This window comes from Zosterops lateralis (genome assembly GCF_965231275.1).
Source record: "Zosterops lateralis genome assembly, chromosome: 22".
Taxonomy (NCBI): Eukaryota; Metazoa; Chordata; class Aves; order Passeriformes; family Zosteropidae; genus Zosterops; species Zosterops lateralis.
In genome coordinates, this window is record NC_139782.1 from 2,159,777 (window position 1) to 2,186,323 (window position 26,547).

General features: G+C 52.6%; 1 protein-coding gene across 1 annotated transcript in view; it reads right to left on the minus strand.

Annotated features, from left to right (window-relative positions):
- The window catches only part of EPHB2 (EPH receptor B2), a gene marked incomplete at both ends in the record, with an annotated part of 297,582 nt that extends 271,952 nt beyond the window's left edge, over positions 1 to 25,630 (minus strand). Inside the window, 3 exons of the mRNA XM_083876871.1 lie at positions 840 to 1,503; positions 13,080 to 13,144; positions 25,546 to 25,630. Of these exons, the coding sequence (XP_083732997.1) occupies positions 840 to 1,503; positions 13,080 to 13,144; positions 25,546 to 25,630 (814 nt within the window). The remainder of the gene's footprint in view (positions 1 to 839; positions 1,504 to 13,079; positions 13,145 to 25,545) is intronic.
- Between the last annotated feature and the right edge of the window lie 917 nt (positions 25,631 to 26,547).

The following is a 26,547-nucleotide window of genomic DNA, read 5'->3' on the forward strand; positions in this document are numbered from 1 at the left end:
AGAGAAAGCTGGAGAGAGAGCATCTCCTGTCCTGATGGCAGCCACTCCCCATCCCAAAGCCATGCCCTTTGCACCAGGACCTGTCAGAGCCACAGGGACTTTGTCAGTGGTACCAGCCACACACTTTAGCCAGCCAGCAAAAGCATGGACAGCCCTGGGCCTCCACAGAGACTGGCTGTCCCAGTTTCTGTGAGCAGGCTTCTGCCTTCAGCCCTTCCCCAAAGAGAAAAGAGCCCCTCGCAGCCACCCCTCCCCTGGCAGGCACTGCAGGTGTCCTGGGTTGCAGTGTAGGATGTACACAAAGTATTTATTCCATCACCATCCCCATGAGCTGTTGGAACCAGGTGGGGCAGTGTTTTCCCAGGCCCCTCCTTTGGGCTCTTCTGCTCATGGCCCATCAATGCCTTGCCCAGGACTCACAGGGAACTCCCTCCAGGAGCTCTCTCTGTTTAATGGGCCATCAAGGAGCCACTGCACGACTCCTCATCCCATTGGGAGATGCTCCCAATGCCCAGGGGGAGGAGCCAAGCATTCCCACCTGGAGAGAATCTGGGATTTGGGACAGGACAAGCAGCCCTGAGCCACTGGATTCCCAGAGGAGCAGAGCTCCCAGACCTTTCTGTGGGATCACTGCTTCAGGAAGAGCCCCTCACCTGGACTGCTCCCCCCACCCTGCTCAGGGTGTGTTCTGACTCTGTCAGTGCTCTTTTGTGTTATTGCATTTATTTTATTTTATTTTACCTTTTTACCTTTCTTCTTATTAAATTGTATTTCTGACTTGGAGCCTCTCACTTGTTTTGCTTTCAAACCACGACAGCAGGCAAGAAGTAGGGACTCACCCATGCAGGAATCTCGCTGCTCCTCATAGCCAGCACTGCACACACACTTCCCAATGGGCACCAGCCACTCTCCCTCGGCACTGCAGTACATTTTGGGGGTGTCCCTCTCCTCAGAGTGCCCCACACACTCTCCCCGCACTTCCACCAAGGAGGACGAGTCCGCCCCGGTCACAGCCTCGGAGAAGGACGCCAAGTTCCTCACTGTGGCCGGGCACTTCTTGTAGTAGACCCTCACCGAGACGATGGCAATGCAGGCACCGATGTCCTGGAAGGCCAGGTAGAAGCCCCTCTTGCTCAGGGGCCCCACACCCCTCACCTCCGTGTTCAGCTTCAGGCGCCGCACGCCCAGGTCCACGTTGGTGAAGCTCTCGTCTGCCGCGATGGTGTCAATCTTCAGGAACTGGCTCTCCCGGGTGCTGCTGCCCAAATCCCGGTCGGACTCCATGTAGTAGAGGTTGAAGGTCTCCTTGCAGGTGCCCAGCACGCCTGGCATGCTGTTGCAGTCCCTCAGGGTGAATTTGATCTCTGCATAAACCCGCCGCGCCCCGTCCCGCTGCACCCAGTTGGTGCGGAGCCAGTTGTTCTGGTTGGGGGTCATGACGTTGCAGACCTGGTAGGTGTGGATGGGGCTGAAGAACTCATCCATTTCATTGATGGAATCCCACTGTGGGACAGAGAAAACGGGTCACTCCAGGTGTTCCCAACCCCTGGGGGAGCAGGCTGCATGCAGGGTCATGTGCCATCTCCCACCCCTCTGCTCCTGTGTTGGCATGGGAGGTCACTGCTGCCACAGGGCAAAGGGAAATGAGGAGCACTCGTTAGCTGCACTGATTGGACAGTGTCCTAGGGTGACTTTATGATGCTTGTATCCCCAATCAGCTCTGTTACATTGGATACTGTTTTCTGTACTTTTCAGACTGGTTCTGAGAGCGAAAGCGGGAAAGAAGAAGCACGGGGCTTGTTTGCAGAAACTGCTCTCACTCCTCCACATTCTGCTCCTGGATTGTGTTGTCTGCAGCACAGACAGTGGGACAGAGATCTCCTGTGCTGTTAGTTAGTTTTAGCTAGCTGCGGGAGAGAAGTTCCCTGGACTGCTTTTTTTTCTTCTTTTTTTTTCTTGGGACTTTCCTGAACTGAAAAAACCCAGAGAGACAATGGGATCTCACACCTGTGGCCCACTAGGGCCCAGGATGGCATTTTCCAGCACAGGAGGGACTGATAAGAGACTGAGCAAGCCAAGCTACACCCACAGCAAGAACTTTCTCAATTTTGCCATCTCTCTTCAGAGAAGCGAGAGGTTTTATTGTTTCATATTGTCCATTTTTTATGCTTGTGAGCACTTTGTTTGTTAAATAAATAGTTTTTTCTACTTTTCTCTATGGAGATTTTTTCCCACACCGACTGGTGAAGGGGCCATTTGAGTTTGCTTCCCAGAGGGACCCCATTTGGATGTTTCCTCCTGAATTTGCCCTAAACCAGGGCAGGCAGTGACACCTGGTCACGGCATTGTGGGAGGTGCAGCCCTGACTGCAGACAGCAACATGTCCTGAGGTCCTGGCAGAAACTGATGCCAGTGTGTGCTTGGGAGGACTCCAAACCCTCCAGGTCATGTCTGTGAGTCCCTTTTCTTGGTGCTCAGCCTATCCTTTCCAGCAGCAGCAGGAACCACCTGCTCACCTGCACAAACTAAACTGGGAGCTTTCCACCTGGAGAAGGAGTTCCAGGGTGGATACCAGAGGGTGAAGGGGAAGCACGTACTGAGCACAGGACTGTCATCACGAAATGTGCACCCATGGGTGCTCAGAGCTCCCTTCTCCCCTGCAAGGTGATGCCAGTGTGGCTCCTCAGTGCCCAACCCAGGTGAGAGGCTGGGCCAGGGCTGGCTCTGGGAACTGGGATGTTCATGGCTTGACAGCTCAGGGGTGAAAATTCCATATATCTGTGGCTGCAGGGCAAACCTGGGGAGGAGATACTGGGAAAAGGAGGTTGCAGCAAGCAGGATTGCAATGGAGGGTGGTCTGGGTGAGTTTGGAGGGGCAGGGACATGGGTGTCACACAAGGGAGGGATACTACGTGGGTTGAAGTGAGAAGAAGTGAGAAGAAGTAGTGATATTTTGGATATGAGTTCCATAGGTGAGGGACAAGTAGAACTCAGCTGCTGGGGGCTACATGACCCCTCTGGGGCTCAGTCTTGCCTCATGTCTCCCTCTCCACTCTCACCAAATGCCTCACCAGGACTCACAGACTTTCACTGCACTGGGGGCTTCCCATCACCTCTTCAACTCACATTTCTGCTCAAGCCCACTACTCCAATGACACCCCACGGATGGGCCTGGGACCCCGGAATTCTTAGGAGAGAAGGGGAGGAGGCAGAGGAGCAGAGGAGAACTTCAAACCATCTGGCTTTTCCCCAAACTTAGGCTTTGAAATCCCTTCCCTATGCCCAAGCCCAGCTGTAAGGGACAGCCTCAGATGTAGTGCTGCAGAAACTGGGGAAGGCACTGGCACTCCTGCTCCTCTGCCTCCCAAATCATCATCACCTTCCTCACCACCAGCCTCAGAATCCCCCTGCTGCACCTTCCCAGGGTCCTGGCAGGGAGCAGCCCCCACCCCGGCACCTGTGTGTGCCCAGCTGTCTGTGGGAGCCAAGTAAATCCCCAGCTGTGCTGCACAGAGCAGGAAAACAAATATTTTAGGCAGCATTATAAGTACATTAAAATAAACCTCCAGGCTTGCTCTGACAGGACAGAAATGGTGTTTTCTTATGCGAGTGGTGACTTGTGTTTCATCAGACACAAAACCAACAGCAGTCCCCAGAGAAGGATGCTCAGCTCACAGGAAGGTGAGGCTGCAGCCTTCAACCCAGTGCTGGGGGGGCTGGCAAGGATTGCAGAGCCCTGGGACAGGCACCCTGTGCCAGCCTGGCTCTGTGGCTGCCAGCAGGGACAGGGCACAGCTAGGAGAGGGCAGCACACCCCTGTAGGATCATCTGTGGATGGCAGGGAGAGGGAACTCTGCAGACCTGAGATATTCTAGAAACATGCAGTTTTATCGCAAGGGTCGTGGGTAAAAGGGCTTTGCCTTCAGCCACCAGCCTGGGCTGGAGGGAAGCCCCAAAGAGAGAGGGAGAAAGAACAAGAGGGTGAGAGCTGAGAGAGAAGGCAGTGAGAGAGGTGGGAGCAAGAGAGCCAGAGAGAGATGGCAGGAGTCAGAGCACAGGGGGAAGACAGCAGGGATAAGAGCTAAGAGAGAGCCAGAGAGAGGGAGAGAGAGAGAGAGAGAGAGGTCCTTGTTACAATATATCTCCTTTTGTGTTGAATATTCTAATTTACAGTGACCAACCAATATAAGACACAAAATCTTATAGAATCTACATACAGCCTATAAGAACTACTACTACTACATACTGTGTTATATTTAAAAACTACTCTACTCTAAAAACTACTCTTTAGACTTTTCTCTTTTGCTACATTGACCTTTGGATCCTTCAGCCAGCAGAAGGGTTCAACCAAAAGGGATTCTCCTTCAGCTGGCCAGGCTATTGTTTTCAGGTAATATAGTAACTAAGACTCAGTATCCTACAACTCAAAGTAAGCTTCTATTTCTATTTTGATTATAGGTTTCATATTTTCAGAATCTTTTGCTAAGCAATCATATTTATAAGGTTTCCCTGATTCATCTTCCCCAAAACACCCCCAGAGCATGAGAGATGCAGGGAAGAGGTCTCAGTGATACCTGAAGGACAGCCCCACTCCCTTCTCCCCTCTCAGATGGGAATGTCCTTCCTGGTTTGATCTCCCCAACCTGCTGCTCTTCTGGGGAGGTGTTTTAGTGCCTTCTGCTCATGGGAGGGTGATCACAGCAGTCACTGCAGTCATGTACATCTTCAGTTTCCTCCACTTTTCTCCTGCATTCAGGACAAAACTCTGCTTCTCTGTCCTAAAGAGCTTAAAGCAACCTGGAAAAGGCAGCAGCTCCAGGTGCAAACTTCAATAGAAGCTCATTTTAAGGGGAATATGCTGGCAAAGAGAGGGTCAAAGCCAAACCATTGCCAGGGGAGAAAAATGTCCTGTGATTCACTTAAAAAAAATTGTCTTTAGAATTCCAGAAAGGCCCAGGTTTGTCCTGGGCTCACCAAGAACACGCCCTGCACTGCAGTGCTCAGGGGGACAACATGGAAAGGTGTGAGGAGATAGTTGTGGGAAGACAGAGACAGGGCTAAAGGCAATCCTGCCCCAAATATACTGCAGCTGTGTTAATCATCAAAGAGCAGGAACAGCACAGCCATGGGTGTGATAAAAGAGTCAGTGAGCTGGTAAGGAGGGGTGGTTTGGAGTTTGCTAGCTGTGCTGTGAGGAGGAAGGAACAGGAGGGTGTGTGAGGGACATAAGGGGTAAGACATTGCACAAGGGACAGGCAGGAGTGAACCAGAACTGCAGAAGGAAAAGAAGAAGAGTTGAGGCTTTGAGTCTACAGAGCAGCTGCTGGCATAAATGAGCAGAGCCTGAGAGCTGTGTGGAGCTGAACGTGGGATTGCCATAGAGAAAAGGTATGAAGGACTTTTAGACAACAACGAGCTGATGCTTGAAGCCTTCTGATATTTTCCCAAAGCACTCTGAGGTGCGTGGCTGCCTCTACAATGCCAGAAAGGGGCTGAGGCTGTGGATGTGCTTGGCTGGAGGGATCAGAGCAGCATCCCTCAGCTTCCCCAGCGCAGGGACAGCCTGTGGGAGTTGCTGTGACATCCAGGACACTGTCCTGCTACCTGGCCGGGGGACACAGGGGTGCTGGCAGTGAGTGCAGCACAGCCCAGGCCCTGCTGGCACAGCAGAGCAGCTCCTCGCTCCCACACCCGCCCGTGCTGCTTCCGAGGGGCCGGGAGTCGCTGTCAAAATTAATCGAGCACAAATTAACACAACATCTGTCTCCTGTCTTTCCCCCGCTGAGTTTCCCGGGGGGGAAGTGAAGCAGAGCTGTGCACGGGAGGAGATGCTGGAGGTGAGGGCAGAGCTGTGGGGCTGAGCAGGGGTGACCCCACCATGCACAGCCACCTCCCCTCGGCATTGCCTGGGAGGTCAGGGCTCTCCACGAGGGTCTGGCAAGGCAAAAACAAGGTTTTTGTGCACTTTAAAATGCTTTAGCTCCGGCTCATCTGGTTGGTTTTGGTCTCCAGACGTTCACTCCTCTCCCAAAGCTGGCAGAGGAGATGGAGCTCACTGCTGCCCTGTGCCAGGGCTGGCAGTATCCTCCCAGGATAGGGGGAGATAAATGAGATAAACAGGAGATAAATGCCCACCTCCAAGCACCAGCAACAGTTGGTATCAGCCACACCTCCACCCTGGGGTGGAATTTGGAGAGTTTGCATTTGCACCATCACTCTTTCAGCCTTGGTGATTTTTTGCACAGCAGCTGCACTGTCAGTTCTGCCCCAGTTTGGGATCCCAGTCTGAGACCAGCCCAAAATACCCACTTGGCCTGCAGGGAAAGTGCTCTAAGAATGGAACAGGCAGGGTAGCTGAGCTCGTGGCCACAAATTCATCTTCCCAGGATGTCCCAGGGCAACCAAGGTCCCACAGGCCCTGCCAGGTCCCAGGAGTTGCAGAGTGTTTGGGATCACAGAAATCTGAGAATGGTTTGGCTTGGAAGTGACCATCTTGTTCTAACCCCCTGCCATGGGCAGGGACACCTTCCATCATCCCAGGCTGCTCCAAGCCCTGTCCAGCCTGGCCTTGGGCAATTCCAGGGTTGGGGCAGCCACAGCTTCTCTGGGCACCCTGTGCCAGGGCCTCCCCACCTTCACAGGGGAGAATCTTTTCCCAATATCCAAACCAAATATACCCTCCTTCAGCTTAAAGCCATTCTCCCTTTTTCTATCACTGCTTAACCTTGCAAAAACTCCATCTCCAACCTTCCTGTAGGCCTTTTTGGGTATTAGAAGGGGGATTGAAGGACTTGTTTCAGGAATCCCTGGGACTGGAGGGGTTTTTCTGCTTCACCTTAGCTCTAGCTCTGTGGGCAGGAGGGGAACTGGTGTCACTGGTTCAAGAACACAGGCACTGAGCACACCCCAGGCACTGCTGGCTCTCAGTTCACAGGTAGGAGTGGGTTTATGAACCACAGCTCAGCTCAGCCCCACCAGTGTGATAAGATCCCCCAGTGAGATGGAAATGAGGACATCATAATTAACGTGGTGAGCACACGTGCTGGGGGATGCTGTGATTGCATCTGCACTCAGGAGTTTGCCTAATGCTTTAAATTAAAGTCAACACCAGTTATAAAAAAAAAAATTCCAGATTATGAAAGGCAGGAGATGCAAAGAGCAGATATCTGGGCAGCTGAGTAAGGTCTTGTAAGTCTCCCAAGGCCTGTGTGGCACAGCAGAGGAGGGACTGGGGCAGCAGCTCAGCCCCTCACCATCCTTACAGAGCAAAGAATGAGTGTCCCCAGCCCTGGGACAGCTTCCAGGAGGGGTGCCAGCTCTGCCTGGCACAGCAAAGCTGCTGTGGCCACTGAGGCATCCAGCACTTTCCTTCCCAGAGTGCCACGGCACCTCCTCACACCATTGTCACTGGGAGAGGGAAAAAGAGAAGGCTGTTATTGCAGCTATAAATCATTAGATGGGAGGCCTTAATGGAGATAATCCCCATGAAATCAGTCACTGCTGTGGCTAAGGAGGGATTTGTCAGGCAGTTAACTACCCTGAGCTTCACTGCAGGTGATTAACTCCTGGTAGTGACCAGCGTCTGGGGAATTAGCAATAACCCAGCATTTACTGAACAAGCACTGGGAGATGAGCTTTTATCTCAATTACCAGTCTAAATCTTTATCTTCCAATGTTCCTTTCCTACACTTTTTATTTTTTTTCCCCAAAAAAATTAATTTCATCGCAGCTTGAGTTGTAACTCATTGGTATTCCTGGATCCAGGTAGAGGCTTCAAGCCTGGAAGAGAAACCCAAGAAATGCAACAAGGACATCAAAGAGAGGGAGAGCAGAGACATGGCCTGGGCAAGTGGGAGAGCCCAAATATCTCTTGGTGCTCTGAGAAGAAGAGATGAACCTGAATGGGGATGGGATAGCAAGGACACAGCACAGCTCAGACTGGGGATCAGGTTTTACAGAGTGGGCTTGGGGCAAAGGGAGACTCTGCTCCATGACAGATGAGGCTCATCCCAGCCATGAGCTGGTTGTTGGTAAAAAAAGTCCCCTAGTGCGTAGGCCTGGCTCTGCAAACAACTCAGTCCCAGGGCTGAAATCCCCATTCTTGGTGCACAAATACTGCTGGGAGATCCTCCTGTGGCCATGTCTGTGCCTTCAGCCAGGGGCTCCAGCAGAGCTGATCCCTTCCTGACAGTGCTCTCCTGGTACTGTAGGATGAAGGAGGAGCACCCAGGGGCCTCAGGACACCTCCCTTTCTGAGGAGCAAAGGGGCAGGAATGGGGAGCTCCAAACCCCTCTGAAGGTCTTTCCTGGCTCCCACCAACAAAGCCCAACATGGAGCACACCAGGGGCTGCTGGAGATTGTAACAGAGCCAGGAGTTGGACTTGCTGACCCTTGTGGGTCCTTCCAGCTCACATTCCATGACTGTGACAGATGTTGGGGCAGCTGCCTGGGCGACAATGGCCAGCATCTCTCTTGGCTGACCCCAGCCCCTGCAGCAAGGGGGAAAACTGTGGGATGGGACCACCACAGAAGGTGCTGCTGGGGGTGGATGGGGGGTCATGGGCAGCATGGGGGGCCTTCCTCCAGCACTCAAGGTGCTCCCATTCTAATTAGCTTTTGCAAGGCATCACTCAGACTCCTTAGATACCCTCTGTCTGAACAAAATCATTTCCTGTTTGACTTTGTAAATCAAAGTAGACGATACAATAATTATTATTAATATGTTGACTTATCTCATCAGTGTTTTAATTAGTCAGTGGAAAGGCAATTTGCAAAGGGGCCTGATCAGGCTCCCCCTGATCCAGCAGCTCGTATGCTGAGCAAGGAGAAGGGAGAGAAGGGCACTGGGGTGTTCTGCTGGGAGAACTGGGATCCAGCAGGCATGGCAAGGCAAGGGGTTGACCACACCGATAAGAGTTTAATTTTCAATGCAAAGGGAATTGTTGTGGGAAAAGAGAGAGCTGCAAAGCTCCTGGGAGCCCTTTGAAGTTCTAATTGAGAGGAACTGCAGCCTGCAGGACAGGGATGCTCCCGCTGACCCTTCCGCTTCCTGCACGTGTCTCTGGGGTGGAGGTGAGGGGAGGGGATGTAATTAAACCCCTGAGCAGCAATTACAGCCAATTACCCCTCAGTTAATCGTCTGGCAAGAGAAAATGTCAAAACAGGCCAGGCATGGCTCCCTGATGGCCTGACACTCCCCAGGGCCCAGGGCCCTGCTGACCCTCACCCTGCCCACTGCTCCTGCTGGCCATGGCAAACCCAGGGAGGGAAGTGACCTCCCAGGGAGGGAGGCTCACCTTGCCCACAGGTGGGATGAAATCTGTGGGAGCTGACAGTGGTCAGAACATGGATCCTTTGGCTCCAGGCAGTACCTTGAAGCCTGTGGGAAAGCCAAGTACAGAACTCTCCCAGTCTGGCCTGGGAAATCAGAAGGAGGAACCCAAAACAATCCTTGTAAATACCGTCCCTCTGACACCTGGTATTTTTCTATTTTGTTTACCAGTAGAGATGTTTACTAAAAGGTGGTGCCCTAAATGACCAATCCTATTCATTGTACTGAAACACTGTATGAAAAGAATCTCTTTTTCAATAAACTTTGCTATGAGCCCTCTGAAGAAATCAAACTTTTACGTGTTGTTACATGAGCTGTCCTGAATCATACTGATAAAAAACATCAGCAAGTGGTCCAGTCCAGTTCTGCCCTGGCTGTGCAGGTAGATCTGGGATCTCCCAGTCAGAGGAAGAAGCCTCTGAAGCTGCTGCTTTTCCTCTGGATCCCCGGGTGTGACAGGAGCTGCAGGTGCCACAGGGCACTGAGCAGTGGGTGAGCAGACACAAGTTCCCTTCTGAAGCTCCTCAAGCTCTGGGGATCTTGGTCTCAGGGGACCAAGGCTCTGTGCTGCTTAGTGCCATGGAAAGAGTTACCCACCTCCTACTGCCTGTCACCCATGTGGTGGCTCTGGGGGAATGGAGATGTGGGGAAAGCAAAACAAACATGACTTCAGGCAGCAGTGCTGTCCCTTGGCAGGAGGATGCTGTGGCTGCCCATGGATGGAAATCCTGCATTGTGGCCCAGGCAGGACAGGAGGGATGGAGGGGAACTGCCACCAATCTTTCAGCTAGAGGATCTAAATTAAGGAAATGGCAGCAAAAAATAAATTACCTCAGTGAAAATCTGGCTTCACAGCAAAGTGCCTCTAAACAACCCCAGCCCAGGCCTTCCAGAGCTCCAGCAGGGGCAGGGACAGCCCCAGGGACACCCAAAGCACTGGGCACAGAGAGTGACCAGCAAAGGGGGCTCCTTTCTCAGTGCAGAGATCACACCAGATCTCCCCCACCTCAGCCTGAACTGTAGGGGCTGCTTGGGAGGCACCTGCACAGAGCCAAACCTGAGGGTAGGTAAGTGTTCCACCCCAGCTTCCCTGAGACACCACCTCCACCCTGATCCATCTCCTGGTGACAGCAAACAGATCTGAGTAGTAAATTTACTACTCAGAAAGGACTTGGAGCTGAAGGACCAGCAGGGAGCTAAAGGAATGAGATGTGCTTTCTGCATTATGTGATACAGTGGTCCATGGAGGCAGAACCATGTGTTTAGAGAAGCCATTAAAACATACAGCTGGAAAAAGATATGCAAAATTGAGGGTGTTCAAGGCAGTTTCCACACAGGTATGTGGTCATCCTGTTGGTAACTGGGCCACGATTTGGGCAAAAGCACAGAGTATGTGCACAATGGAGTTACCCCATGACTGACTAAGGCCCTGTAGGACTCAGCAACATGGCCAAGAGGTGTCTCTGGTGTTGGGTGTTACACAGCACCTCATGTTGTGAGCCTTTTTAGATTTCTTTTACTCTTTTGGCATCCAGCATTATGATTTCTTTTTATTATTTATTATATTTATGTTATGGATTAACACTGTTTAGTTTATTATTTACTAATTTACACAGTAAATTAGTAAAAATTTATTATTTACTAATTTACACAGTATTATTTACTCTTTTAAAAAATTACTTATTATTTTATTTAAAATTTTATACATTATTTATTACATAGATTTTTTTTTTTTTTTTTTTTTTTTAATAAACATCAGCAATAAGATGGAGAATTCAGTGTTCAAGAGCTGCTGGTGAAGGACTGCTGGGCATCTGCTGTAGAGAGCCCTGAGACTCTGCCCCAGCCCCTGGCAGCCACAGCTGGCAGTCCAAATGGGTTGGAGCTCTGCATCCATCCCTGGATTTGTGAATGTCCAGCACAGGATGCTGCACCTCAGCTGGCCAGGGAAGTCCCTGGTGTGGTGAGAAAGAGCCTCCTGTGGGCTCAATCCTTTTGTCTGCTCTGGGAGGGCAAGGCCCTGCCCAGGACAGGTGGATTCATCCTCACCCAGGTCCCCTCAGTGATGCCGTGGATCCCACTTGCATTCCAACAGGGAGCAGGGCACAGGGGCATCCAGGAGGAGAGTCTTGGGCAGGCTGTGAGTAGTGCATGGTCTGACTGTGGGGAGGAACTGTCTAGGCAGGGATTAAGGACAGAACAGTGGATGTGGACAAGAGAAACCAGCCCTGACTCCCAGAAAACCCCAGAAACACTGTCCCTTGCAGGGGAGCAGAGGAAGCCCTGCTTCCTGACTCCCTGACTCCCTGAACGTGTGTCAGGCTCCTCCAGGATGCCATGCCTTGGCAGCAGGGCTGGGATGAGATGACAGCTGATCAGTGGCAGGACAGCAGCGACAGCCAAGGGCAGCCACGAGCAGGACAGCATCTGCCTCGTGCAGGCAGAGGCAGAAGAAGGTCCCCTGGCTGGAGACCAGAGCCAGGCAAACCTTCACAGCAATCAGCCTTTAACAGGGGCCCGTAAACAGCATCGCCACAGGACCTGGAGGATTTACCAGCACCAGCAATTTTGCAGCCAAGGATGTTTTTTTCTTCAGAGCTGGGCTGTTCTGAGAGCTGAATGAATTGACAGGTCTGAAGGGCTGTATTTATGCAGGAGATCACATCACATTAGTTCCGCGGTCCCCTCTGACCTTGTACCTCTCAATTTCTTACATTCCCAGGATACTCATCATTGCAACAGCTAACTGCTAAAATTAGAGCTGAGTTAACAATTTAATACATTTACATTTATGATAAAGTCTGATAGGAATCTGATCATTGGCATTATTATGAATTCACTGTTCTGATCACTCCTGCTCAAGCAGTGTGGGGACTGAAAGTCTCAAGCAACAGATCAATGGAAATTATTAGAGGCCTGGGAAGATTTCTGTGGGAGGTGGAATTGAAAAGATTAGGACCATTTAGTTCAGAGAGAGGATGAAAAAGAATGGACATGAAAAATCAACACAGCAGCAACAGCCAGGTAGGCACCCCAATTTTGCACATTTTGTGCCTGCAGAAAGCCCCAACTGTGCCTTGCAGTTGGTCCTGTGGGTATTTATGGGATTGTTTCTGTTCGCTAAATGAATGAGCAAAATCCTTCCAAGCCAGGTCACCCTGACATCTGAAACTCAGTGTTTCCAGAAAGCTGCTGTGTTGGGAAAACCTGGGCATGGAAATGCAGGTGAGGGGAGCGTGGGGAAAGGATCCAGCCAGTGGAGTGGGCAGGCTCATGTGGGGGTCACCTCCCTGCCACCCTCCTGGACACCCCACAGGACTGTGAGGTTGCACCCTCATTCCCATAAGATGCAATCCACAGGGGAGGCTCCCCTCCCCTCTTGCCCAGTTCCCACAGGAATTCCTGGGATTGCAGGTGGTTGGGAGCTTCCCGGGCATTTGGGGCTGTCCCCCCTGATGCTCACCCAGTGCACTGAGGAATTTACCAGCTCTTGAGTCCCCTCAAAGTTCAGGACCTGGTGACAGCCTGGTCCCTACCAGGGGACATGGAGGGTTAAATGGCATTTCCAAAGCAGCTGTAACCCTCTGCCAGTCTGTCAGGCTGGCATTTTCCCAACAGACACAGTCTGTTTGCCTCATCAGCACTGAGATGTCCATTCCCTATCCCCCACCCCGAGCCCTGCCACAGCCACCCACAGTGACTCATCCCACTAGGGTCCCCCTGTGCCAGCAGTCACCTCATACTCACCCCATGTGAGGGATAAGTCATCCAGCCCCAGTCTCCCAGGATTGTTGACGTGTCTAGCAAGTTCACTGGAAAACACAAGAGCACAAGCTGTGTTAGAAAGCTTTGTCCCCATCCCCAAGGAGTGAGGAACAGAGCTCCTCTTCACATGAGAGTGCCCCCACCCATCAATGGTGCAAATCTTTCACCAGGGTGGATATGAGGCAGGTATGGAGTTTGGGGATGGCAACAAGTGATGCTCCCCAGAGCCCGTGGTTCAGGATAGAGCTGAGTCCTGGCCCCAGCACCGAGAGCAGTGTGAGCTTTTGGAGGAGAGGAGGCTGCAAACAGAGGCTGGAGGGAATGCAAAGCAAAGAAGAGGTTTGGGAACAAACTCCCAGCATCGGGTTATGCCCCAGTCTCATTGTGGGCTAAGACTGGAGCAGCATTCCTTGGCTTGGACACTTCTCCTCTGGAAGCCCTTTAGGCTCAGCTCCCTCCCAGCACCACTGGTTTGAAGTCTGCACTCCAGCAGCTGCTGTAATTGCACACTGCAGTGCCCAGCTCCAGCACAAAGAGACTCCCCATGGTCCCGTCTGACACCCCACTGGAGAAGTCCATCAAAGCCAACCCCTCCAAATCCCTGCCACCACCAGGAGCTCGGCTTAAAGAGGAGACAGAGGCAAACTGCAGGGAGAGAGGAGCAGATTGTGTGGGGGGAGAGGCAAGGATGCCTCCCAATGTGCTCAGAAGCTTCCTGTGGAAACCTGTGTGCAGTGGCAGCAGTGGAGGAAAGCAGGATGCCAGGGCACTGCTGCCTCTGAGCCACCTGAGCCCCATGCTCAGACCCCACAGCATCAGGCAGAGGAGAGCACTGCCTGATAACCCCGAGCTGCCCAGTACCTGGGGAAGGAGCCCAAGCCCAGCTCCGTGGTGCAGATCCAGAGGGATGGAGGCTTGGGGGAGGCAGCCAAGGTGCCCTTACCCTTGGGAATGAGTGCAGTGGGTACCAGGACCCTGATGCCTCAACAGCCCCAAGAGCACCAGGCTCCCACAGGGACCCCCAGTGCCTCCAGCTTTCCCCATTCCCTTTATCCTGAAGCCATCCAGTGAGGTCAATGCCTCAGGAGGCTTCACCCTTGCTGGCTGCCTTTCCTCACCCTTGAGCAGCACCAAACTGGACCTGGAGGCACCTTGTCACAGCATCCCCCTGCAGCACCAGGGCTGGGCTGGTCCCTGCGCTCAGGAGGGACTTGTTGCCAGGCCCAGCTTGTCACAGCAGGGCCAGGGCATATCAGGACAGAGGCTCCAGTCCTGGCAGAGCCTGGGCTCAGCGTGAGGCTGGTCCCTGTAGCCCGAGGAACGGGTGCCACTTTCATTTACTATTACCAGGCAGGGAAGGAGAAGGGGGGAGAGAGGAGCAGAGACGTGAGCTGGCTGTGAAACACCCGGACGTCATGCTCCTGACAGAGCAGATTAGGAGCTTTTGAGGCATTTATTAATGTTAGCAGAACAATTTGAAAGAATTTCCAGGGTTTCTTGTGTGGTTCCATTGGCCCAACAGCAGGCCAAGCCCCTCCACTCCCTGCAAGGCGCTGCTCCCACTGCTAAAGAGGCCCCTTGCCCTCAGCACGGAGTAATTACCTCGGAGATCTCAAATCCATTTTTATTTGTTATTGTTAATCTGAAGATTTTCTGCCTATTTTCCCTGGGTAATTCACCCAGCAGGAGCCCAGGCTTGGGAGTTTCCCTATTCACAGTGCAGGAGCACAGTCCCAGTGACCCTCAGCAGGCAGGCTGCAGGGAGGGGACAGCTTTTGCAGACCCTCTGTCCCCCCCCCACTGTGGTCTCCGCACCCTGTTTCCCACGCTGGGATGCTCAGCAATGGATGTGGCTGCCTCCCACTGCTCTGCAGGCAGCAGGAGGAGCCTGCATGGAATGGGGTCCAGCATTGCATTGTGAGGAATGATGCTGAGAGCAGAGTGGGGTGTACCCCAGACTTGTCTGCCAGTGGTGTGTGGCACCTGGAGCCAGCTTGCTGCACCCCATCCCAGCACCCTGACCATGTGGTCATCACACAGAGATGTCATCATGACCTGAAGGAGTCTTCTCCTTTCAGCTGCTTTGGTTCCCAGATAACCAACACCAGCTTGTACCCATGGTCAGATTCCTCTTTGCAGGAAGAGGGATAAGTTTCTTTTATTCCCTCACTTCAGCCAAGTGCACAGCCAAGGGCACAGCCAAGTGCACAGAGCCCTGGGTTTTAAGCCCACACAGTGGACACTGCACAAACACAAAGGCACTGTGTGTGCAAGAGCTCCTGTTAACTCATGGACAGCACACGTGGATCCCACAGTCCCTCCAGCAGCACTGCCACGTGTTCCCATATGCGCACACCAACACTCTCCCCAAATCCTGCTGGTTACAGCCCAGCTCACAGCCCAGCTCCAAAGGGAATGAGCCACACCTCAGGTCACAGGTGAGCAGGTGAGCTCCTGGCTGTGCTGCTCCTCTGGGGGTGATGCTCAGAGCCCGCCTTCGGTGCCGCGGGGTGGGCAGGACCACCACAAAGGACTCCTTTCAGCTGAAACTTTTCTTTTTCAGAAAATGTGCTGTTTTGGGAGACCTCTCCCCTACAGCTGGGCAATTCTCTTTGATGCTATGGACTGTCTGCACGTATCAGTCTCAAACTGTGAGCTCCATTTTGTTTTCCTCAGCACCATTTTGTCGCTTCCCTATTCTGTGCCTTGGCCTTGCCTCGGCGTATTGAGCCAAAACACCAGGAGGTGTCAGGGGAAATTCTCGCCCTGGTGGAAAAGCTGTCAAGCCTGATTGCCCATTCAAATGGAAGCACCTAGGAGCGAGCAGGTCGCTTCCCAGCACAACTGGGGTCTGCAGACAGAGCTTCATGTGAGGCAGACCCTCTTGCTACAGAAAGTTGCATCTTGTACATGAGTAGAGCACGTTGCAGCCTCACAGATACAGACTAAGGAGGAGTCAAAGTGTGTGAATCAGTCTATGATGTAGGTGTATATTGTATTTATGCCTATATCTCTATTTTTAGATCTATATCTGTATCCATCTCCCATACCCATATCTACCAAATTCTAAATGCTGCTTGGGATGAGTGAGGGAGCTGAGACTGGGACCAGCATCCAGAGGATGTGAGTTTTACTTGGGGCCATATATCTCTTGTCATATATCTATATCTGTATCTATATCTATCTATCTATCTATCTATCTATATCTGTATATCTCTATCATATCTATATCTATATCTATATCTATATCTATATCTGTGTCTATCTATATCTGTATATCTTTATCATATCTATATGTATATTGATATCTATATTTATATCTGTATCATATATATATATCTATATCATCTATAAAGAGTGAGTGCTTAGATACCCTTCCTGGTGGCCACAGCTCCTGCAGGGATGTATTGCATCCCTACAAACAGATGTGGGAGCACCTTGGGGTCTCTCATCCAAACATCCTGGGCTCAGGAATGGGCTCATGGCATCCAGGGGAGCCTGTGCATCCTCAGCCCATCCCGGGTTCATGGTGGGGTGGTGGAACAAGCCTGAAGGTGACACACTGGTGGATGCACCGAGTCCCAGCCTCGGGAAGAACAGTGGGGGACCAAAGAGGGCTCTGAGCACCCTCACTAATTGTTAACCCACTGCGGTCCTGCCTCTAATTACTCCACCATCTCCCTCCCAGGCAGGGGCTTTGTAGCTCAGGCGTGGGGAGGAAGGGTCAGTGGGAGCAGCCCTGTTCCCTTGGGCTTCAGTTCCTCTCCATCACAACTTCAAAGGCCTCCCAAGATTCACAGCAAGGCTCCCCCCCGAATGCAACAACGCCTTTTGCATCGATAATTAAACTCTTACCAGCACGGTTTGGCTGCTCCCCACTACCCAAAGACCAGTAGGCTCAGCCCCACAGCTCCAAGCAGGTCTGCAATCCCCACACCAGCCTCTCTTCATGGGGGAATGACACAGGGAGGGTTATCCACAGTGGGAAGAGAGTCTGGGAAAGGGGCAGCGAGAGGCTGCCTGAGAGCAGGGGAACACGAGCCAGTGGCTTTCATTTCCCTTAATCTGGGGCAGAACTTGGAAGGGGCAGGTGGGGCCAGGGTGGGTCAGCTGTTTGTGTCCCACTGTTTAATCCAAGGCCTGGCTGAATAGGCAGCCATGACCTTTCCAACTCGAGAGGCAAAGCTGAGACACAAAGTCGTGCCTTACTGGCCTTGGAACATGGCGAGAGGACAGGACGGGAAACTTCACCTTCAGCCTCCTGATCCCTGGAACAGTATTTATCTTTTAAGGAGTGAAAAATAGCCATTTATCCCCCGACACAGGAAGCCAAGCCATGGGGCTCAGAGGGAGAGGGCAGGTCAGCTCTCCCCTTCCTGGAGCTGTGTGCAGGGATGCTCCCCACGGATCCAGGTCAGCCGTGGGTTGCTGCTCTGCCAGACCAGCAGCCTTATCCAGGCAGGATTTGTCCAGCAGCTGCTCATCCCCAAGGCTGCACACACTGAGGACACAGCAGGGATGGAGCTGCCCTTGGCCTCTGGAAAAGCACTGCGGATACGTCCAGGAAATATCATCAAATCTGGCAGGGATTTTGGATTGCCACACTTCTGGAAATGCCAGAATCAGGCTAGAAAACAAAACAAAATAAAATCTTAAAAAAAAAAAAAAAAAAAAAAAAAAAATCAGAGAAGAAAACTACCAACCAACCAAAGAAAAATAATAATAATAAAAAACTAAAAAAACCCAACCAAGCTAAAAAGAAACATTTTCAAACAAAAGCAGTTCTCCTTTTGGCTCTGCCCTAATTCCCATTTCAGGATTTCTTCTCAGACCTCCAGATTGTTGCTGTGAACTTTCTGTATTTAATTTTATATCATTTTCTAATGCATCAGGAGCGGCAATGCCCATAAGGACTGCCCAGAGGGTCACCCCTTTTCACTATACCCAGAGCAGGAGATACTTTGATGTAGGAAGAAAGCTTGTTTGTTCAATCAGTGCTAACAAAAAGCCTCAGTTCAGGTTTTAAAAATAAAATTATCAACCTGATCCTTCCAGCCCCTGCATGATATCATGTAAGATAATGTACAGCGCAAGAGCATAACCTGTGGTAGGACTGAGGTGTTGTGAAATAATGCAAAAAATGAAACAAAACAAAACAAAACACCCTGAATAAAGTATTTCTAAGGCTAAAAACCTTGAAATTATAGGGCAGGTTTTTTCTTCCCAGGAAAAAAAAAAAAAGGACATCAAAAGCCAAACAAGAAAAAGATGTTCCCTCTCAAAACTACAGGTGAGAAAATAGAGATGTAAAATGGTCATGTTTCCTGCTTGCTTTGAGACTCCCAACGCTTGTGTGCAGTGGGGCAGACAGGGAGAGCTGGGCTGGCTGGTGTAGGAGACCCAAATTAAACACACTACTCACCACTGGGCAGGGTGTCACGGTACTGGTGTGTGTCTGTGTGTCCCCGTACTGGTGTGCATCCCTGATACTGGTGTGCCCCCATCCCCAGTACAGATGTGCCCCTGTCCCCAATACAGGTGTGCCTCCATCCCCAGTACAGGTGTGCTCCCATCCCCAGTACAGGTGTGCACCCATTCCCAGTACAGGTGTGCTCCCATCCCCAGTACAGGTGTGCACCCATTCCCAGTACAGGTGTGCTCCCATCCCCAGTACAGGTGTGCACTGATTCCCATTACAGGTGTGCCCCCATCCCCAGTACAGGTGTGCACCGATTCCCATTACAGGTGTGCCCCTATCCCCAGTACAGCTGTACCCCCATCCCCAGTACAGGTGTGCCCCCATCCCCAGTACAGGTATGCACCCATCCCCAGTACAGGTGTGCAGAACTCGTTGGTTCCAGTGCCAGCTGAAACTGGAAATGCCAGAACCCCCCAGACTGTGCCAGGGCTCCAGGGTGAGTGTGTGGGGCTGGGCAGGGCTCAGAGTGAGGGTGAGCCCACACTTCCATGTCCCTGGTCCCGGAGCCAGTGGGAAAGGAGCTGTTTCAGGCTCTGGGGGTGACTGGGCTCGTTGTAATTCAGGGCAGAAGCCAGAGGAGGAGGTGGGAAGGCTCTGGGGATGGAGGGGTGAGAAGGGTCAGGGATTCAAGAAATTCCATGGAAACATCCAGTGTGAGCAGGGGAAGAAGCAAGACTGCAGTGAGGCTGGGGAAGGTGCCCTGGGGTCCCTGTGGCCCTGGAGGGGGCACAGCTGGTGCCCCCAGGTTTGGATTTGGCCAGCTGGGAGTCACAAAAGTCTTTTCCAGCACATCCTCCCAGCCTGAGGGATGGCACAGCCCTGTCCATCAGCAGAGAGGAGCTCATGCCTGACACAGCCACCCCTCGATATCTCCTCTGGCTAAAGCCTTGTGAAAACAGATCCATTCAACTCCCACACCACCAAAGGGTGGCTCCTGCATCCCTGACCACTGTCCCCAAAGCCAGAGGAACAGGTACTGGACCTGCACCTGAATTCCCTTGGAGCTGCAGTCCAGGTACAGGGACAGCCTAAACACCTCATGGTACCAGCAATGCAATATTGTGACAGCCGTTAAAAATTACACAGGAGTTTTCTAACACACAATAAATGTCTTCTGCTTGCAGTCAGCAACACCTCTGTGGTACAGACTCCAAGAAATGGGAGCTGTGTCCAGAGAGGTTTGTCCCAGTGTCCCCACACTAGTCCTGACTCCCGCTTATCTTTTCTCATATCTGTTTGGTATAATACAGACACAAATGTATTTTCAGCTTTAATCACCAAGGTTTCCAACCTCTGCTGTATTTTTTGGACAATGAAACTCATGCCAGGTAAGCTGTTAACACTGTCCCAAGTCCTTTCCCCAGAGTATCTCACTCCCCACAGAGAAGCTGCATTGCCCACTCCATTATCTCCTGCCTGTTTGGGATTTGGAAGATTTCTTATCCCACACTGCCAATTCCCACAGTGACTCAGGCAGACCTGGGCACTGGAGATCTGTGCCTGTATCCGAGCCAGGGCAAACCTTGCAGTACCCTGAAAATGCCACTCTGCCCTTCCCATTGATCCCTGTGTCCCGGCAGTCCCGGCAAAGCTCTGAGTGTTATCCCCTCTGGAATCCTCACTAGGCAAACGTGGCTTGTGCTCGCTTATCTGGATTATCTGGAGGGGCTTTGCATGGCAGTTTTTCAGGCTGTCATATGCTTTTTCCCTAATTTCTCTGAGGACATCTTTGCTCTCACACCAGTTGGCCACCCTAAACTGTGCTGAGCTGTTTGTACCCCGGTGACATTTTTAAAGCGAGATAATTTCTTTTAAAGGCTTTTGCCTTTGCTCTCTTAAAAATAGCTTTCTAAACCGGAACATTTTCACAGACAAAAATACCAATACTAACCGCATTTGAGGGGACAGGCTGAATATCTCATACCACCGGTAATTAAATATCACAGAAGTCCTTAATAATTGCATGGAAGGTGCTTAACACAGAAGGCATTTCATCCAAGGAAAGACCCAGAAAGTTGTGGCATCATTGATGCTGGGATGGAGCTGGGATGGAATTCATCTATATACATCTGCAGCCTTCACTGTTGCCACTCACTAACATAGTTAAATAACCTCACAACATTTTAAATATGAGAAACTGGACATAGAAGAGAAGACACCACAGGCACAACCATGATAACCAGGGATGGAGGTAATGAAAAATCACAGAAGGGAACCTGCAGAGCCCGGAGGCTGCTCCTGCCCGCAAGGGCTGTGAGGGTACGGGTTGAGTTTACCGCTTCCACAGCCAAAAAATACGGGCTCTTTAATCCTGCAGGAAAAGCCTAACAAGAATAAATGGCTGGAAGGTGAAGCCAGAGAAATTTGTATTAGGGAAAGAGGGGCCTGATTTTTAAAGGCTGGGGCTGATGAGCCCTTGGAAGGGATTATTAAAAGCAGTGCTGCCTTCGCCGATGTCTTCAGACAAACGGCGAATACTGGTCTGGACACTGTCCCTGGGCCAAACACACTTCATTAGGCTTTATTGGAGTGCCTAGACCTGATCCATTAAGGAGTTACATCCTTTACAGGGTTGTTTATGACACCAAGTATTGCTCACCGACACGGTCAGGACAGAGGCGGTTTTGTTTCATTTTGAAGGTAACACAAGTGCGTTATCCGACCACTCCCGTTGGGGGTGATAAGGCTGAAGGGGTTAATCGCCTCTCTGACAGAGGAATCATTTTGAGTGTTGGCCAGGCAAACAGGCTGGGTTAGAAGAATGAACTATCAAAAAAAAGAAAAACTGTCAGGGTATGAATAGAGTTATCATATGAATGGATGTGCCCCTGGGTATAAAGGCAGCACCGGAGACTGCCCGTGAGGCCGGCAGGGACAGGCAAAACACAGGACCCGAGCAGAACAAAGAGCAGAGGTGTGGGGATGTCTCCACGAAACCAGTGCTCCCCCAAATCCTGCTGCCAGGATGTGTGGGATGAGCTTCCACCCTTCCCAAACATCTTCCGGGGCTGGGGTTCACCGCTGGTTTGATGTGGGTTGGTTTTTTTTTTTTTAGTAAAATATTGTGCTAACCATTGAAAAAAAAATAAGGAATTTCTTTCCTCCCTGAAAGCAATTCATCGGATTTTCAGTTGTACTGAAATTCGGCTTCATCGGATCCATTTCCACCATCACCGAAATGGGCGCTCGTTTATTGTCACTGGAAACAACACCTCGCAATTTCAGGAAACGAGAATTCAAGGAGGATGAAAAAAGCTGCCAAAGTAGGTGTGTGTTTTGTGCTCAGGTGTGTTATTTTCCTGCAAATTTTGGAGGCTGATTTTCCAGAAGTTTTATAAGCTGTTAATACAAGAGGGATGGAAATGAAGATGGCACCAGAAACACATCCCTGTAAGCCTACCTAAAAATATGCAAATATTTTTTTTTGCTTTATGTCAGCGTTTTGGGAGCAATCAAAAAATTAAATATTTTACTAACGTAGCCTAAATCAGCTCCCTGATTTAAACCAATGCTCCTCTATCCCCATCACCAAAAGTCCATAAGCTTAAACACTCCTGTTTCCTATCCTTACAGAGGAACACACACCTCCACAGCCTTTTTAAAACGGAAAAGGCAATTTCCTCTCCCTTTCAGCGCCTTCCTTCTCCCGCAGCCCCGACTTTGACACCGCTGCGGATGAGTAGGAAAGAAGCATTGAATAAACATGCAGATTAGTTTTTACCTTTTTTTTTCTGTTTGGGCAGAGGGGCAATTAATAAGATTACAAGGAGAGATTAGCGGGGGAGACCCCCGTGAACCCTTCCTGTGTTCCCCGTTCCGGCGGCGCGGCGAGCGGCTGGGTTTTCCCAAGGATTCTGGTGTTTCCCTGCACCCCATCCCTGTTGAGTGCAGGAACAAAACCCCATCACCGTGGCACAAGGAAAAGATGAGCGTCCCCTGGTCGGCTCTGCATCCTCCTCCCCTGTACATCACCGCTGTCTGCCTCAGCCAGCCCGATGTGCCCCAAAATACCGGGGGAAATGTCCCCAGATCCTCCATCCCTGCTTCCCCAGGTCCCCACATGGACCCCTCCAAGCTCATGGGGTCCATGCTGGGATGGGGAGGAAGGTCATCCATCCCATGGATGGAGGGCAGAGCTGAGCTGGGGTATCATCTAGGATGGAACAGACCCCCACCAGCAGCATTTGAAGTGCCATTTTTTGACAGAAAATACAATTTTGTTACTCCCCCGCCTGAGCCCCAAATGTGGTAATTTCTGCTCGTCTGATTTTCTTTCAATTTAACAAAGGTATTTTATATTTTATTTTTTAACTTCAATTTGTGCTACAATAAAAAATACTTGGTTTAATATTTTCACCTATGCAGCTCAGTGTGAAGTAGTGTAAATATTTTTAGTCTCTCATACTTCATATTATTGAAAATAACTTTTCTACCTCCCTGCTCTAAAGCAATTCAATAATTTCAGGCAATTCTTTTTTCAGTGCTCCAAATAAAAATATTCCACATCCTGCAAATTTTTACCCCTCTTTAAAAAAAGAAAATTTGAGTTTTGGCTTTCAATGCATTTCGCAATGGCTGCCGTGCTGAAATGGGGGATTTCCCATGGAATGGCGATTCCCTTTTCCTCCTATTTCTCAGGCATGCCTGCACACAAGAATGAAAGGAATAAAAAAATATAAGCTTAAAACTCCTTGGAACAAATATTTCAGGAAAGAGAAAGGCGCTGGGAGTTCTTGGAAAGAAAAAACCTTGGGTTGAATCTGGTTTTTTTCGCTATTTTGTGTTTTTATCCACCAACTGCCTCCCAATTCGTGCACGCACAGCGTAGCACACCCTGGCCTGAAATTCGCTTTGCGGTTGTGATTTTCTACCTCACAGTTCCCGAACCAGCCCTGGGTTTGCTGGGGAGCACGGCCAGGAACACAGGGCACGGAGAGGCCGTGGGGGCAGGCAGAGGTGATGGAGAGGTGAGAGGTTACACCCTGACACGGTGCCCGTGGTCACCACAGGCTCTGGGAATGGGGCAGCCAAGCGCGGCACGAGCGGAGCGTGGCACGCACCAGGGCTGGGCTGGGCTCTGCGGCATCTCCCACGTTCCCAGCCCCACACCACGCCAGGGTGCTCAACGCCTGGCACCACTGGATGCTGCTCCCAGCCCGTCCCAGCACCTGGGACACTGGGAACTGGCAGAGCCCGCAGCCACATCCCAGTTCCAGTGCCCGTGTTGGGGATCTGGCTGGCACTGAGTGCCCCGTGCCAGGGCACGGCAGAGCCCCAGGATCTGTGGGGCCATGAGCATCATCACGGTGCTGGATGGAGCACCACCAGCTTTCTGCTGGCTCCCATACCTTTTCTTGATGCCACTCAGTGCCTCCTGTCTGGTCTAATAGAGATCCAGCCTGCTTGGTCTGTCCCAGAGCCCAGCACATCCCCAACCCCGTGCAACCTCCCCACCAAGGCTGTGATTGAGGACTTTCCAACAAGTCTTGCGGGAAAGGCAAGTCTCTCCCAGCTGGCAACAGGCAGACAGCAGTGCAGGGCCTGGCTGTCCATGCAGACACCATAAAACCCAACCCAGCGTCCACCCATCTCCTCCAGAGAGGACAGCAAGGAGGCCCTTGCCTCACTGGTCCATGCCCAGGGTGCGCCAGGTCCAGGCAGGGCTGTTTGGCTTTGCTGAGAGCAGCATGGGCAGCATCCTGCACCTCTCCCTGCCCGGGGCAGGGGGCAAAGGGCAGCTGCTGCAGCCCAGAGCAAAGACCAAACAGGGGCTGGGGGTGTCAGACCCCATTCTGCAGCCTCACAGCCCATCCCCAGCAGTGACAACCCAGTGCATCCCCCTGCACGGGCAGCACAGCAGACGGGAAAAGGAGCAGGAAGAGAGCCAGGGAGCAGGCCTCGGGCAGAAAACAGGGTTAGGAGCAGCAAATAGCTGGAAATTGGGACTAGAAGTGAGGAAGATGCTGGTGGGTGTGGGACGATGGCAGGAAGCACTGGAGCCAGCCCAGCAGGGAGCTGCAGAGCACACGAGGCACAGCGGTGGCGGCCCTTGGGCCTCGGCGTGCCGGAGGGATGGCAGGGATGCAGGGGCAGGAGCAGGGAGAGATGGAGCAGGGACAGCGGCCCCGGGGCTCGCTGCAGAGCCTGTGCCGTGCTGGCTGTGCCTCTCAAGCACAGCAGAAGGGAGGAAGGATGCTGCTGCCAGTGCCAAGGACACGCTCGGGAGCGGGAACAGCAGATCTCTGGCGATGAAGATCAGCAGAGCTGGAGGCAGCCGTGCCGCCACTGCCAGCACAGGGGGAGGCGGGCGGGTGGTGGGTGGCAGGGGCAGAACTGCCAAAACCGAGGGGGGCCTGAGATCCCGGAGCAGGGACGGGGACAAGGGCCGGGGCTGGGGACAGCCGGGAGCAGGGTGGAGCGGCCGGGTGGAGCGAGCAGGCCTGACGTGGCTGACACCAAGATGTCGGGAGAGGATGCTCAGCTGCATCCCTGCTGCCTACTTCAGAAGTTTCCAGCCCTTTCTCTCACCAGAAGTTTCCCACCCGAGTGCCCTTTCCATCCTCCCTCATCCCCTGCACCCCTTCCCTGCCCACCCACCGGCTCCATCCCATCCCACGCTGCTCGGCCAAAGCGCTGCTGCTGGTGATGGGGATGGCCAGGGCTGAGCTGGTGCCGGTGTCCCTGTCCCCTCTCCGGCCAGCCCTGCACGCTGCATTCCCCCGGCCAGGGGAGCTGCCGGCACTGCTGCAGAGTCAGGTCCTCCCGACCGGCTCCGAAGTTTTGCCTCTGGTGCAAAAGCTCCAGGATTAGCAAACTCAGGCAGGCAGGAACCTGGAGCTGCGTTCCCCTGGGAGCAGGAGAAGCCGAGCCCGGCAGGGCTGAGCCCTGTGGACACATCCGAACAGGCACGGCCATCCCGCGGGTGTCCCCAGCACTGCCCCGTCACTCCGGGGCCACCCCCGTTCCTACCTTCGCTGGTGGTGGCCGACAGGCAGGCGGCCAGGGCGATGACGATGGAGAGCGAGGATGTCAGATCCCCCTGTGCCCATGCCATGGTCCGGCGGGGGCCACCAGGCTCAGGACGGGGCCGCCTGGCTTGTCCCGGCACCTCTGCGAGCGAGCTACCTCTGCCCGGAGCCACGGCACTGGGCGGCAATGCGAAGGCACTTTGCGCACATTGCTCCTCGCAGCCACACGGGCAGGGAGGGAGCAGCCTGCCCGTCACCGCTCACAAGCCAATGGGCTGGGTGGGCTCTGCAGCGAGCCCCCCTCTCCGCGCCACACGCGCCCGCTGTGCCCGGAGCCGGCGTCTGGAGAGCCGGGCTGTCCCCGCTGTCCCCCAGCCCTGCGCCCCCGGGGAGAGCCCGCAGCCCCCACTGCGCCCTGTGCCCCCCATCCCGCCCCGCGGCCGGAGACAAAGTTGCGGCTCTGCGGGGAGCTCTGCGCCCGGCCGGGGTCAGGTGTGAAGGGGATGGGGTTAGCGGGGCTTTCTGGGGTGCGAGGGGAGGAAAACCCCTTGTTCTGCTCCCCCTGTAACTGCTCCCCTTGTTCTGCTCCCCTTGTTCTGCTCCCCTTGCATGTCTGAAGGGGACAGACAGGCCACCCCCATCCCAATGTTTCCGTTCTGAGAGAGACACAAGTGACCTGTGGCAGTGGGAGCAGGGGACAGCAGTCATAGAGCCCCGTTTATTGCCACCTCGGGCACCTGGCAGAGGGTCAACCCTTCCCAAAGCAGTTTGGGAAGGCACAGCAGTTGTGGCGAGGCAGACGGGCTGGGCACTGGGCAAGGTGTCCTGTGGCAGGGGCCTGGGGCTGCCTGGGAAACACAAAATCCTCCCCACAGCCCCTGAGCCCTCCTGCCTGGAGCCACCAGAATGGCCGAGCCAGGTGAGTACCTTGCTAAGCATTAAACACTCGACATCTGTCAACAGACCCCCTGCAGCCACTACTGCTTCCCCATCGAAATGCTGA